The 14293-nt window shown below is 37.9% G+C and overlaps 2 protein-coding genes across 13 annotated transcripts in view; both read left to right on the top strand.

The window, feature by feature from the left end:
- LOC107820295 (putative protein phosphatase 2C 51) overlaps positions 1 to 11947 on the top strand; it is a 60994-nt gene extending 49047 nt beyond the window's left edge. For 2 of the 12 annotated variants that reach the window (XM_075243572.1, XM_075243562.1), the window contains exons 14-19: positions 2942 to 3016; positions 4019 to 4102; positions 4616 to 4759; positions 9835 to 9916; positions 11015 to 11304; positions 11444 to 11947. In XM_075243572.1, coding sequence (XP_075099673.1) covers positions 2942 to 3016; positions 4019 to 4102; positions 4616 to 4759; positions 9835 to 9916; positions 11015 to 11278 — 649 coding nt within the window. In that variant the 3' untranslated portion in view covers positions 11279 to 11304; positions 11444 to 11947. Of the gene's footprint in view, positions 1 to 2941; positions 3017 to 4018; positions 4103 to 4317; positions 4487 to 4615; positions 4760 to 6164; positions 6399 to 9834; positions 9917 to 11014; positions 11305 to 11443 lie in introns of those variants that run through there. The other 10 variants (XR_012704840.1, XR_012704842.1, XR_012704841.1 and 7 more) reach the window with 10 other exon arrangements.
- On the top strand, positions 6405 to 7533 carry LOC142176342 (uncharacterized). Its single transcript, XM_075243576.1, has 2 exons — positions 6405 to 7122; positions 7359 to 7533. Exons 1-2 carry the CDS (start codon positions 6441 to 6443, stop codon positions 7385 to 7387), a joined length of 711 nt encoding a protein of 236 aa, XP_075099677.1. The 5' UTR covers positions 6405 to 6440; the 3' UTR covers positions 7388 to 7533.
- Positions 11948 to 14293: the final 2346 nt, after the last annotated feature.

The following is a 14293-nucleotide window of genomic DNA, read 5'->3' on the forward strand; positions in this document are numbered from 1 at the left end:
AACAGTTACATAGCCTCTCGTAGATGCGAGACTCTAATAAACCAGCTTGTGATCCATGACTCCTATGAACCTAGAGCTCTGATACCAACTTGTCACGACCCTAGGTTCGCCCTCCGTGAACCATCGTGACGGCACCTAGTCTCTACGACTAGGTAAGCCTAAATTGCGGAAGAAAATCAAAATTTGCAGAAGTAATACAAATTAAAAATAGAAATAAGGCAATAACAATGTTAAATGTGGCACTCGGCATACACCATATCTAACTCTCAATACCAAACATAAATCCAAGATCCGGAAACCCATGAATTACAAGCTATGACAAATAATACACAGCTCTAACTCCGGAATGTCTAAATAAGAACAGAAAAGTACAAGTGGCTAAATACTAAAGGCAGGAATAGAAAGGGACTCCTTGGTCTGCGGACGCGGCAGATGTACCTCGGAGTCTCTAAAGCAGTCGCCTCCCTCAACGATAGTAGGCCTGATCAGCGGTACCTGGATCTGCACATGAAAAAACATGCACAGAAGGGGCATGAGTACACCACAGCGGTACTCAGTAAGTGTCAAGCCTAACCTCGGTTGGGTAGTGACGAGGAAGGTCAAGGCCCTACTGAGATTAAATAAGATATAGGGGTTAACAGTGTGGAATAAAACAGTATAAATAAGTACAACAACAAGAAATAACATAGGATTGAAAGAACAACAACAACTAGAACAGAGTCAGAATAAATCACCGAATGGAAATACAGCTCAACACAGAGATAACAATCGAGCATCTTCCAGGATACCGTCCTGTAGTCCCAATCACAACTGTCCCGTGGATCTCCCGGGATACCGTCCCGTAGTCCATTATATATATGTCAGAAGGATCTCCCGGGATCCCGTCTCGTAGTCCAACTATCAGTGTGCGAGGGATCTATCGGGAATCTAACCCGCAGTCCCAAATGTAAATACCCAGTACTGAGGGAATCTACCTGGTGCATTCCCGTAGTTCTATATAACTGTGCAGGGGGATCTATCGGGAATCTAACCCGCAGTCCCAAGGTAAACATACAAGGGGGAGCTACCGGAATCCCACATCCGTAGTCCCAAAATAAATACACAGCAGCAATAGGAAAATATACAGAAATGGCAATATTTCATATAAAGGCAACAAGTGATTCTAGCCTAGCATGCTGCACAGAATTCAAGTAAGGCAGGTTGAACAAATAAAACAATTAAGTCACTTAGACATGCTTTCCTAAGCTAACAACAGGCTTAATAGTGCAAGTAATAGAAACAGGAAAAGAAACATGCTAGTAATTACTTAAAGAAAACTGGATTTCCAACAATTTGCACAAGTACGCACTCGTCACCTCACGTACAAGGCATTTTAATTACCAAATATATCAATCCTAAGGGGAAGGTCCCCCACACAAGGTTAGACAAGTCACTTACCTCGAACCGGCTCAAAGTCAACCTGAAACCACGCTCTTGCCACGAGTACTCGACTCCAAATGGCCCAAATCTATTCAATTTAATTTGATAATGTAAATAACACTTCAAGCAACTGATTCTACGATTAAATTCAAAGCTAATACGTGAAATTATGTAAAATGACCAAAACTCCCCTCGGGCCCACATCTCGGAATCGGGTGAAATTTACATTTTCAGAAACCTCGTACACTCACGAGTCTATACATAACAAGAACACTGAAATTGGAGTCCAAATGACCACTTAAATCCTCATTTAAAGGCCTCTTAAACTCAAGCACTAATTAACCATTTTTCCTAAATTTCTCCATACTAATTAGGTCTTTAATCACATAAAAACGAGTTATAAAGTCAAGGACATTACCTCCAAGTGATTCCCCTTTGTTTTCCTCAAAAATCTTTCTCAAAAGCTTCAAACCCGGATGAAAATGGTGAAAGAATCCCTAAATTTCGCGAAGGCAACTATTTATATGTTCTGGCCAGTGATTTCCACATCTGCGGCCCTGTGCGGTCCCGCTTCTGCGAAACAAATGTCGTATCTGCAACTTTCACTTAAGGGCCCAATTCTCGCATCTACGAAACATTAACCGCAGGAGCGGTTCCGATTCTGCGAACCTTTAATCGCATCTGCGGCGCCGCATCTGCGGCGCCGCATCTGCGGTCCCCAAATCGCAGATGCGAAAATACCAGAAGACCAGCTGCTGCAGCAACTTCAATTCCAAAATTTCCTCCGTTAACCATCCGAATTCATCCCGAGGCCTCCGGGACCTCAACCAAAGGCACCAACAAGTCACAAACCACTATCCAAACTTGTACCAATCCTTAAAACACCTAAAACAACATCGAAACCTCGAATTAACCATGGATTTAAGCCTAAGAACTCCAAATTTCTCAAAATACGCTTTCGATCAAAAAGTCTGCCAAACCTCGTCCGAATGACCTGAAATTTTGTGCACACGTCCAAATGATACAACGGAACTACTGCAACTCTCGGAATTCCATTCCGACCCTCAGATCAAAATCTCACTATCGGACCGGAAACTTCAAAAATTCAACTTTCGGCATTTCAAGCCTAAATTAGCTATGGACCTCCAAAACACACTCCGAACACGCTCCTAACCCCAAAATCACCCAACGGAGCTAACGGAACTATCGGATTTCCAATCCGAGGCCATCTTCACACTGTTCCGACTACGGTCAACTTTCCAACACTTAAGCTCTCATTTAGGGACTAAGTGTCCCAAAAACTCTCTGAAACTTGAAACCGAACATCCTGGCAAATCAAAATAGCAGAAATTAATTTGGGGAAAGCAGTTAATAGGGGATCGGGGCGTTAATTCTTAAGACAACCGGCCAGATCGTCACACATTGACTCACACTAACGCGGATATTATGAGTTAATAATTTGGTAGATGGATAATAGTTGACACTTTTCTTGCCTATTCTGAGTAGCCTTACCAATTTTCAGGCGTATTATTGACTTTGGTAGCGCTGTGGATGATTTCACATTGAAGCACTTGTATGGGTCTATTGGGCCTTCAAGGTATCATATTTGCCGAATCTTTCTTTTCGGCTCTTTTTGCTTTTCACTGAATGACATCTAGGCACTCTGAACTTGTAGCGTACATTTACTTGTAAATCCTAGTCATAGAGTGGTGTTTTTTCTCTTGGGTGCGCCGTCTATAGTGTCATGTGACTATATGCCCGCCAACTAAAATCAAATATTGTCACCTGATATAGAATTTAGATTTCATTTCCAATCATGTTTGTATACCATCTGCATTATGCAGCTATTGACTGACGACACTACTGAGTTCTTTATATTATTGATGTTTATTTGCTCCCAGTAATCGATCATGGTGTGGTCGTCTTTGTAACCCTTGTCTATTATGTTGATATAAGATGAGGAGCATTGTTGATCTCTCCCTCCCTGTTTGCTGGCTGAGTGTTATAGTAGCATGTATATTTGAACTAAACAAACACTGTAATCAGTGGTTCCACCATCCACCCTAGTTGTCTGCCTATGCATATACGGCACTTAAAGTAATTTTAAATCGGTTGATCTAAAGGTTAAAAGGTTGGTATATCAAAAACAACAAGGATGACACATCACGGGACATGCAACCAAAATAAGACATTGCCACATGGAAAATGTATGGTTGTTTCAGTGTATCACTGATTAATCTTGTTCTTCAGTTATCCTGCTAGCGCCTAGCATTAGGTTACTAGTTGTCCATTTGATCCAAGCACTGGGATAACCAGTTGAGCATTACCATTTCCCTACTTTCATATGGGCTAATCACAGGGCTTCCAACAATCTCTCGAAGTATGGGCTGAACATGAATTCATTAGGGAAGTTTGTTGCCCAAATGATGGAATGTTTGTCTTCTACTTTTTGTGCTGAAAAATGTATACTTAAAAATCATATGATCTCTTTTGCTGCTCCTAGCCATTTTTTCTGTGATATATAGAGGAATTTCACCACCTTTTTATATTTTTACATTTTTTATATTTCTCATTTTTATTTCCTTTTTCTTTTTCACAGAGCTGAACAAACTTATGAATATACTCCACCTGAAGCTCTTTTGAATGCCAGTTGGTATCAAGGGCTGACTCTCACTACTATGAAGTATGTCAGGTTCTTGTTACTTCTGAATTTTAGTTTTGGTTATATGCCTGTTATTATGTTTCCACAGTTGTATAACATAAGTTGTGCATTCGTCATATAAGTCTTTTGAATATCTAATGTGTAATTTGGAACTGAATGACTCCTGAAGACAACCAGATTTTTATTCATCATTATGACTGGTATTCACTTAATGTAAATTCATTCATTAACTCAAGAAAATCAGCGCACCCAAGGGTGTGGCCTAGTGGTCAATGAAGTGGGTGAAAACCATGAGGTCTCAGGTTCAGATCCCAGTAGAGGCAAAAAACACTAGGTGATTTCTTCCCATCTATCCAAGCCTTGTTGCTGGCGGGAGCTGACAAGTATCCCGTGGAATTAGTCGAGGTGCGCGCAAACTGGCCCAGACAACACGATTATTAAAAAAAAGTTATAGGGCATTGTATCTTTTCTCTTCTAAGGAAGTGTTACATGCACTAGTCTCACAGAGCTTCTCATTATGTTTGTGTTGAACAGGTATGACATGTGGAGTGTTGGTGTAGTGATCTTAGAACTGGTTTTGGGTACTCCAGACGTGTTTCAGGTGAGTTCTAGGACGCGTGCTCTTTTAGATCAGCACCTAGAGGGTTGGAGCGAAAGCTTGAAGGAGCTAGCTTACAAGTAAGTCCAGTTTAGAAATGATTATGCCAGCTCGATAGAGTACTTTTTCGACTTCTTGGAAAAAAATTAACGTGGTTAACCATATATGTTGCATTTTATTTTGATTATTTTTCCACGTGGAAGGTGATTGGTATCTTGTTTTACAATACGGTAGTATATATAAGTATTACATCGTCTTCAGTTAATCGTCCACAAAAAGATGTAGTCGATCTGCCTTAAGTACCACTGAAGACAAGGTGTCTGATTTCTGCACAACTGAAATCAGAACCTTGAGGATTAAAAGTTGATGAAACTATGTCTTAAGCCATGACTTATATTTCTGCAGCAATCTGTGTTTAAGGTGATGGGAATATGGAGAAAGAATAGAGTTGTACTGTGAGAGAATTTTAAGAGAATAGAAGATGTATTAAATACCTGATGATTTGATGAATATAAGACACCTATTTATAGGTGTTAAATACAATACATGTTATATTTTTCAATCTGGGACGTCTAACACAATTACATTACTCTTCTAATACTCTACTCTGACATTATATCGCTAACAGTTAACATTCTAACACGAATCTGAAGTTACTCTTCTTTGTAGTTGACTTGCAATGTGTACCTTAATCATAAGTTAAGCCACAGCCGGGAATTTTGATTGAAATATGTGGTGTCACTTTGGTAGCTAATAACAACTGATTTAGATTTCAAATTTCATTTGAAATGACTACGATTCATTAGAAAATAAAAAGGAAGTTAAATTCCTGTGTTGACATACAAGTTGTCTAGCACATGTATACACATGTACTACATCATAGCTAGCACATGTATATGAGTTGTATAGTAGGTGTAATACAAGTTGTGTAGCACATGTATACACATGTACTACATCATAGCTAGCACATGTATATGAATTGTATAGTAGGTGTAATTAGGTGTATGACAACTAATAGATTAGGTGAATTAGTATTATAAATAGGCCTTGTAATCTTCTCTTCTAGATATGAAATATAGAACTTCTTTGGTTTCTAACATGGTGTCAGAGCATTGAAGTTTTTTTCATCAGTTTGTTGTTGAGAATTTTTTTTTTCCCCGTTCGAATTATTTTTGTTCAGAACAGTCTTTCGCTGCTTTGATTTTATTTCACTATTTCTGGCCATTTTTTGCTCCGGCCGCTTCTTTACAGATTTTTCTACTCACTATTCCGACCAAAGTGGTACTGTCAGAATTTTTTTTTCCTGACAACTTTCATTTTCCAAGATCAATGTTCCGGCACTGTTCACTGCACTGTTCACTGTTCAAATATTACTATTCACTGTTCACTGTACTGTTCAAATATCACTGTTCACTGTTCACTGCACTGTTCAAATTTCACTGCACTGTTCTTGACTATTTGATTCTGCTATTATTTGGGTGCAAGATGACTGAAACGAAACCTACCGTTGATGTCATTCCGGTTATGTCCAAAATTACGGAGAATAAGTTCATGGGTTCCACTTACATGGATTGGAGTAAGACGATTCGTCTCTATTTGCGGAGCATCGACAAAGAGAACCACTTGGTTGATGATCCACCCAAGGATGAGACTAAATCAGTCTGGTTAAAGGAAGATGCAAAATTGTTTCTCCAAATCAAGAATTCGATGCACAGTGAGGTAAATGATCTAGTTTCTCATTGTGATTATGTGAATGATCTAATGGATTATTTAGATTTTTTGTACTCTGGCAAAGGAAACTTGTCTCGCATGTATGATGTGTGCCAGACATTTTACCATCCATCCATGCAAGATCGCTCTCTCACCACTTACTTCTCAGAGTTTAAGAAGGTGTATGATGAGCTTAATGTTATATTGCCGTTTAGTCCAGATGTGAAGGTACAACAGGCTCAGCGTGAACAACTGGCGGTCATGAGTTTCCTTTTTGGTCTTTCTCCCGAATTTGAAGGGGCCAAATCGCAGATTTTATCTGGGACTGCTATCTCTTCCTTGAAAGAGGCCTTTACAAGAGTGTTGCGTACTGAAAAGTCTCATCCAGGTCCGACAGCCACGATCGATAGTGGTGCTCTGCTTAGCCGCGTCCAAAAGAATAGGAGTCATAGTAATCGCAATCGGAGTAGCGATAGTCGAGACCTAAAGCAAGGGGAAGTTGAATGTTTTTATTGTCATGAGCTCGGTCATACCATACGTTATTGTGTGAAGCTTCAGAATAAGAACAAAAGATCTCAGTATGCCAACATCGCCACTTCCGAGACTATTTCACCATCTCAGTCATCATCTCCTCCTATCAATACTATCCCCGAGTCAGGTAAAACCACTAAGTGTCTCCTCTCTTCGTCATCCAAATGGGTCATTGATTCTGGTGCCACAGATCATATGACAGGTAACTCTAAACTCTTTTCCACTTTTCAGTCACATACCCAATGTTCCACAGTTACTTTAGCCGATGGGTCTACCTCATATGTTTTAGGGTCTGGCACTGTTAACCCAACATCTTCTCTTTCCCTTAGTTCCGTCTTAAATTTGCCTGATTTTTCTTTCAATCTAATATCTGTCAGTAAACTTACTCGTACTCTAAATTGTTGTGTCTCATTTTTTCCCAATTATTGTCTTTTTCAGGATCTTACGACGAAGCAGATTATTGGTAAAGGTTCTGAGTCTGGGGGTCTCTATGTTCTTGAATCACAGGTGCCGAAATCCATTTCTTGTTCAACTGTGTTGTCTCCCTTTGATGTACACTGTCGATTGGGTCATCCATCCTTGTCTAGTTTGAAGAAGTTATATCCTCAGTTTCAGAGTATTTCCTCTTTAGATTGTGAGTCATGTCAGTTTGCTAAACACCATCGCCTTCCTAAAGTTTCTAGAGTCAATAAACGGGTCGACTTACCTTTTGAGTTAGTTCACACCGATGTTTGGGGTCCATGTCCTATTATCTCTAAAACTGGTTTTAGATATTTTGTTACCTTTGTGGATGATCATTCTCGTGTTACTTGGTTATATTTAATGAAATATCGTTCGGAGTTGTTTTCAATTTTTTGTGCTGAAATGTGCTGAAATAAAAACTAATTTTAATGTTTCCGTTCGTAATTTAAGGAGTGACAATGCAAAAGAATATTTTTCGGATTTGTTTAAAGATTATATGGCTACAAATGGTATTCTACATCAATGTTCTTGTGTTGACACCCCTTCTCAAAATGGGGTTGCAGAACGAAAAAATAGACATCTTCTTGAAGTAGGCCAAGCACTCCTCTTTCAAATGAAAGTGCCAAAATGTTTTTGGGCTGATGCCGTCTCTACAGCTTGTTTTTTAATAAATCGTATGCCATCTTCTGTATTTCATGGTAATATTCCTTACAAGATTCTTTTTTCCTCTAAGCCATTATTTCCTAATGAACCCAAAATATTTGGTTGTACTTGTTTTGTTCGTGATGTTCGTCCACAGGTAACTAAATTAGATCCAAAGGCCCTTAAGTGTGTGTTCTTAGGGTACTCACGTCTTCAAAAAGGTTATCGATGTTATTCTCTAGATCTCAAAAGGTACTTAGTGTCTGCCGATATCACATTCCATGAAAATATACTCTTGACTTGTTGCTGAAACTGGAAAGTTGGGATCTAAACCATGCAGCATGCCAATGGTTCCTAACACACAACTCGTGAAAGAAGACGGTCAGTTATTCGAAGATCCAGAGAAATATAGGAGATTGGTTGAGAATATGAACTATCTTACAGTAACTCGTCCCGATATCGCATGCTCTGTCAGCATTGTGAGTCAGTTTATGTCTTCCCCAATAGTCAGGCATTGGGCGCGGCTCTGGAGCAGATTCTTTGTTATCTAAAGAGATCTCCAGGACGGGGTCTAGTATATAAGAATAATGAACACACTAACATTGAGTGTTTCACAGATGCAGATTGGGCAGGGTCAAAAGCCGATAGGAGATCCACGACAGGATATTGCGTTTTTGTTGGTGGAAACTTGATTTCGTGGAAGAGTAAGAAACAAAATGTCGTATCTCGATCTAGTGCGGAAGCAGAATACAGAGCTATGGCACAATCTGTGTGTGAGGTTGTATGGGTACACCAACTATTAAGTGAAGTTGGCTTCCAAACTACATTGCCAGCAAAGTTGTGGTGTGATAATCAAGCTGCTCTTCATATCTCCTCTAATCCTGTATTTCACGAAAGGACTAAGCACATTGAAATAGATTGTCACTTTGTTCGTGAACAGATTCAACAAAAACTCATCTCTACAGGTCATGTTAGAACTGGAGATCAATTGGGAGACATTTTCACAAAAGCTTTGAATGGAGCTCGAGTTGAATATATCTGTAACAAGTTGGGCATGATCAATATATATGCTCCAACTTGAGGGGGAGTGTTGACATACAAGTTGTCTAGCACATGTATACACATGTACTACATCATAGCTAGCACATGTATATGAGTTGTATAGTAGGTGTAATACAAGTTGTGTAGCACATGTATACACATGTACTACATCATAGCTAGCACATGTATATGAGTTGTATAGTAGGTGTAATTAGGTGTATGACAACTAATAGATTAGGTGAATTAGTATTATAAATAGGCCTTGTAATCTTCTCTTCTACATATGAAATATAGAACTTCTTTGGTTTCTAACATCCTGAAACAATCTCAAGCCAATTGGCAGGTGCTGAGTGCTTGGTACTTAAGTCTGTTAATGGAAAACATCATATTATGCTTCGTATATGATTGAGTATTTGTAAGGAAAAGTTCATCCATAAACCCCATAAGATTTCGGGCTTTTTCCTTACAAATCACCAACAGTCTTATTACAACTGAATTTCAATTTTTTCCCACTCGTATTAATTTATATAAGATACTTCAATAGAGATTTGCTCTAATCAATTTGTGCTACTCCTTGTTAGACGTTGCATTGTAGAGGAAAGGTTTTTTACTTGGTATCAATTAATAGAGGAAAGGAGCTTTACACATTTACATGGTCTGTCTGATGATGGGAGCATGAAAAAGATAATTTTGGTTTGAAGGATTGCTCTTACTCTTTCCAGTTAGGTTGGCATTCTGCTAAATATAGCGGCAATATATGTTTTGACAGGCTTAGATCTTTCATGGAAATGTGTATTCTGAGCCCTGGAGTTACCTCAAAACTTCATCAAACTAGAGCAAAATATGACCAGGTGAGTGGTCTTCTTTCTAAATCTATTGGTCCACTGTGTTGCCAGGGTTTTGTCCGAGAGATTTATTTTTGACAATGACAATGACAAGTATTTTTATTGCTTGATGCTACTGCTCTTTTCTCATTTTCCTCGTGCCGAGGGTCCACTGGAAACAACCTCTCTACACTCACTGTAGGGGTAAGGTCTCCGGACTATCTACCCTCCCCAGACCCCACTTGTGGGATTATGTTGGGGTTTTTGTTGTTGTAATGACAAGTATTTCTTAGTCTGTTTCAATGTGATAAAGTTTTGACACTTATTTGGAACTATTGTAAAGTGGGTTTGTTTTAGTTGTGTATTGAGCTATCAGTACGTCATTAAAGATCACCTTAGTTCAAGCTCTTGCAATTATGTTCAAGTTACACCAATACGGATTAGATTTATTCAATGTCATCCAACTGATTCTTCATTCTTCTATCTCATTTTTTCATTTTTCCCCTTTATTTTACCAATATAAGTGGATGTTTGTCTTATACCTGTTTATGGCAGGAGATATTAGGTGGTGGAAACGTATTTCATTTTCATATCTAACCTGTGAAAAATGCTTTCCTGACATTTCTGAAGCCTACTAGTTTTGGCAGTTTTATACGGTGTAAAAGAACATCTCACATGTAACAGGAAGTATTAGGTGGTGGAATATTGTGATTCAGTTTCACATTAAATCCGTGAAATGCTTTTCCCAAATTTCTGAGCCTAATGGTTTTGTGACGCATCATTTGTCTGATAAGTAGACTGAATTAGTAGAGTCTCACTTCTCCACATTTGCAGTTGGAAAAGCTAGCTGGTGTCGGTCAATATTTTCAGATTTTATCTGTCAAAATGCTCTTTTCACTTTTATTTGCTTTTTTATGATATTAGTTTCTTAGTCTAACTACTGGAGTGAATCATTCACATTTCACATCTTTCCACCTTCTATTCTGAGAGCTTATTCAATGTTTGAGGTATACCACTAAACGTGTACCTGTGTTATAGCCGTGATAATTTTTAGAGTTTGGGAATGATTAACTTCAGTGTTTTAGAGCTCATCTACATTCATTTAAATTCTTATTCTTCATTCAGGCCTCAGTTTCACCAGCTCCATGGAAATGTTCTGAAGAGTTCTTTTCTCGTCAAATAAAAAATTGGGATCCTCTGAAGATAGGTTTTGTATTCATGTCTGCTCTCCGGACTCCCTACCAGAATCCCGATGCCTTTTACCCTGATCAAATGCCTTTTACCCTGATCAAAAGGACAAACTACGAGGCAACAAAGTTTCAAGTTGCTAGCTCACTGAGAATAGTTTTTATTGCTGCAGGTTCCCAAACATATGGGCGTTGCGACTAGTACGTGAATTATTACAATGGAATCCTGTAAGCTCTGTCTTCAAATAGTCTAACGCCTAAAATTTACATGTGATGCATCTGTTGTCTATTTGGCATTTCTCCTTGTTAATTGACAGATGAAATTAGTATCTGACTCTGTAGTCTGTTAACTGCATCGTCATTTCAGGAAGATCGACCTAGTGTCGATGAGGCTCTAAAACACCCATACTTCTCGCAAAGGTAATCAGAAATACCAGGTGGGACAACTGTTCCGGTATGAACAGCTAAAAGCCAACAAAACCTGCACACATGTACTTACCCAACGGTTTGTGATTCGAATGCTCGTGGCCATCTACATGTCGATGTCAAGTTTCTTTTTCTTGAAATAGCTTTATGGGATGTTGTGGCCTCACACTGCACTCAAGGTTATTTCGTTGAATTTATTGTCCGGAGGGTAAGCTGGATGAATTAGGGAAGTTGGCAGCAAAGAATGAAGAACCGGGAGAAATTTGATCTTTCTTCACTTCTTGCCTCTGCAATGAAGCACACAATTTCATGTAAACCAATATCAAAATATCTTTTTTTTTTAATTATCTCAAGAGGATAAGCATGTCATATCTTTTATGATTTAAGTTTGTGTATACGGATAATGTAAAGTATTCACAATATCAATGTATCAATGTAGCTTAACCAGTTGTAGTTACAGAGAGTCGTGGGAACTTTAATTCTTTGGAAGCTCATGGCAGTATCTTTCCGAAGATTTATCCCCTAATCCCTTTGCAGTTTCAGCTTCATGAATGATTGCCTGCAGTTGATGACTGCAAGAACCAAAAGACCCAGAAGCAGCACACTCATCCATCAAGTAGGGCAGGATGTAACTGATAAAATTATGTCCTTCAAGGTGAAAGCAAACTCACAAGGTAATGAATCATTACGTTTTAGCTAGTGGAGGACACTTGGATTACAGGCAAATGCTAGTTAAATTGAAAATAGATTTACCACTACAGGTTGAAGCGGGATGGTAAGTATCATTCATTCTCAACCAGAAGGCTCGGTTCGAACTTTGGGAATAAAGTTGCCTTTGTTAAGGAATATTTTACCCTAAAATAGGATCCCTCGTGCGAATTAGACTTAATCGGCCCTAAAACGAGTATCGAATATCGAGAGAACCAAAAAAAAAGAAAAAGAAAACAGATTAAGATATAATGAAGTAGTTTTAACACATAAAAATCTCCATAAATATGATTGGAGAGATGTTTGCTTACACCTTGCTTTATATTGAAAGGGGTAAGAAGCTTGCTTACAGTAATACTTCTTGAAAAGGTCCCCTATCATTTAGTAAACAACTTTTTGCTCCATTCCGCTTAAGGAGGTGCATCTTAGTCCTATAAGCTTTATGCCCATACCAGTTTTCCCTAAAAATATTCATAATAAACCACTTTTAAAAAGAAAAAATTGGGTGGGATGGTCATATATTGGGCCTACTATGAGTTTTTAGCCACTATTTGAAATGTAATAAGGAAATAGCCACGAAAATAAAATTTCACGGAAGAACTGCTAGGGGACACGAATGACTAAAGGAGTTTGAACATTTATTAGATTAAATCCCATAATGCTGGAGTTCTAACTTTAAAAGGTCTGAACTCCAAATATCGGTGGTGGAGTTCACATTAGTTGATTTTTGAACTTTAACCTAATATATTGGGTTTCACTTGTCAAAACTTTGTTGTTTCGTGTTTTAATGTTGGGGGTATTTCCAAACTTTTTGTGCAAAATATAAAATTGTGCAAAATACAAAATTGTCGGTCAATCAGAATTAATTGCATTCACTAGCCAAAAAACATATTAAAAAATTTATATTTTGTTCGCTATTATTTTTATAGCGGCTAAAAGTATATATTCCTCAAAAAATATCCATGTCAAAAGATGCTAAAATTTGAGTAGTGATAGAAAAAGGTAATTATTACTAACTTCTTCCTTTAACTAATCAGCAAAATCTTTTTTAAAATTGTTGGCCCACAAAAACCCCTAACATTCAGCGCACTAGAACTCCCAATATGCATTCAACTTAGGGTTCTATTTACTTTTGCTACCATAATAGACCAAACCTACGCTCTACACTGCAATTGCAGACTCCATCTCTCAACCTCTTGAGGAAGTACATCTTCGACTTCCTATAGATTCTATTTTGCGTTTTATGTGCGTATCCAAATATTTTAAGAACCGTACAAATACCTATGAGTTTGCTATAATTCAACTCCATGAGTCCTTAAACTACAACTTCAGCCTCAAAAATTCCCTCATCAACAGTTCTAATTTTTTTGTAGTTGTGGAGAAGTATTCTAATTTCAGTACGTCTCAATAAAACCGTGGCAGCAAGTCAAATTTTAATAAGAGTCTTTTTTTGTTCTTTTTGTTTATAATTTAGTTATCTTACAAAATATAATATTAATATTTATAGTGATTTCTCTTTTTCTTTCTTTTTGTATGTAATGTAGTTATCTTACAAAATATAATATGAAATATTAATATTTATATTGGTAAGAAAATTCAAGTTAATAAGATGTTAGTAGTCACGTATTTATAACCTGTTAGCTTAAATCTTATTATAAAAATATTATTTACCAATTCGAAGAATTGAATAGCTTAATTCAAAGTTCTAAAATATTTCTATTATTAAAAAATAGACATTCTTTCTTTCTACGGAAAAGGGTCAAATATGTCCCTCTACTATTCGAAAATGTTCACTTATACCCCATTATACTATTGGTCCACCATAGCCCCTCATAAAACTGATGCAAAAATACCCTCTACCGTTAGGACCCTCCACCATGACAAAATTATCCCATGGCCTGACATATCGTTGAGGTGGATGCCACGTGGCATGCCACCTCATCGCACCTATCCCATTTTACTCCCTCCCCTACTTTTTCTTCGCACCTATCCCATTCAATTAGGGGTCGTAAGTGAAAGTACAAAGGGGAAGGGGGAGTTGAATTGCTTATTTTTAAAAACTTTTATAAGTAGTTGACTAGTT

Source organism: Nicotiana tabacum, chromosome 22 (genome assembly GCF_000715075.1).
Source record: "Nicotiana tabacum cultivar K326 chromosome 22, ASM71507v2, whole genome shotgun sequence".
In the NCBI taxonomy this organism is placed as follows: domain Eukaryota; kingdom Viridiplantae; phylum Streptophyta; class Magnoliopsida; order Solanales; family Solanaceae; genus Nicotiana; species Nicotiana tabacum.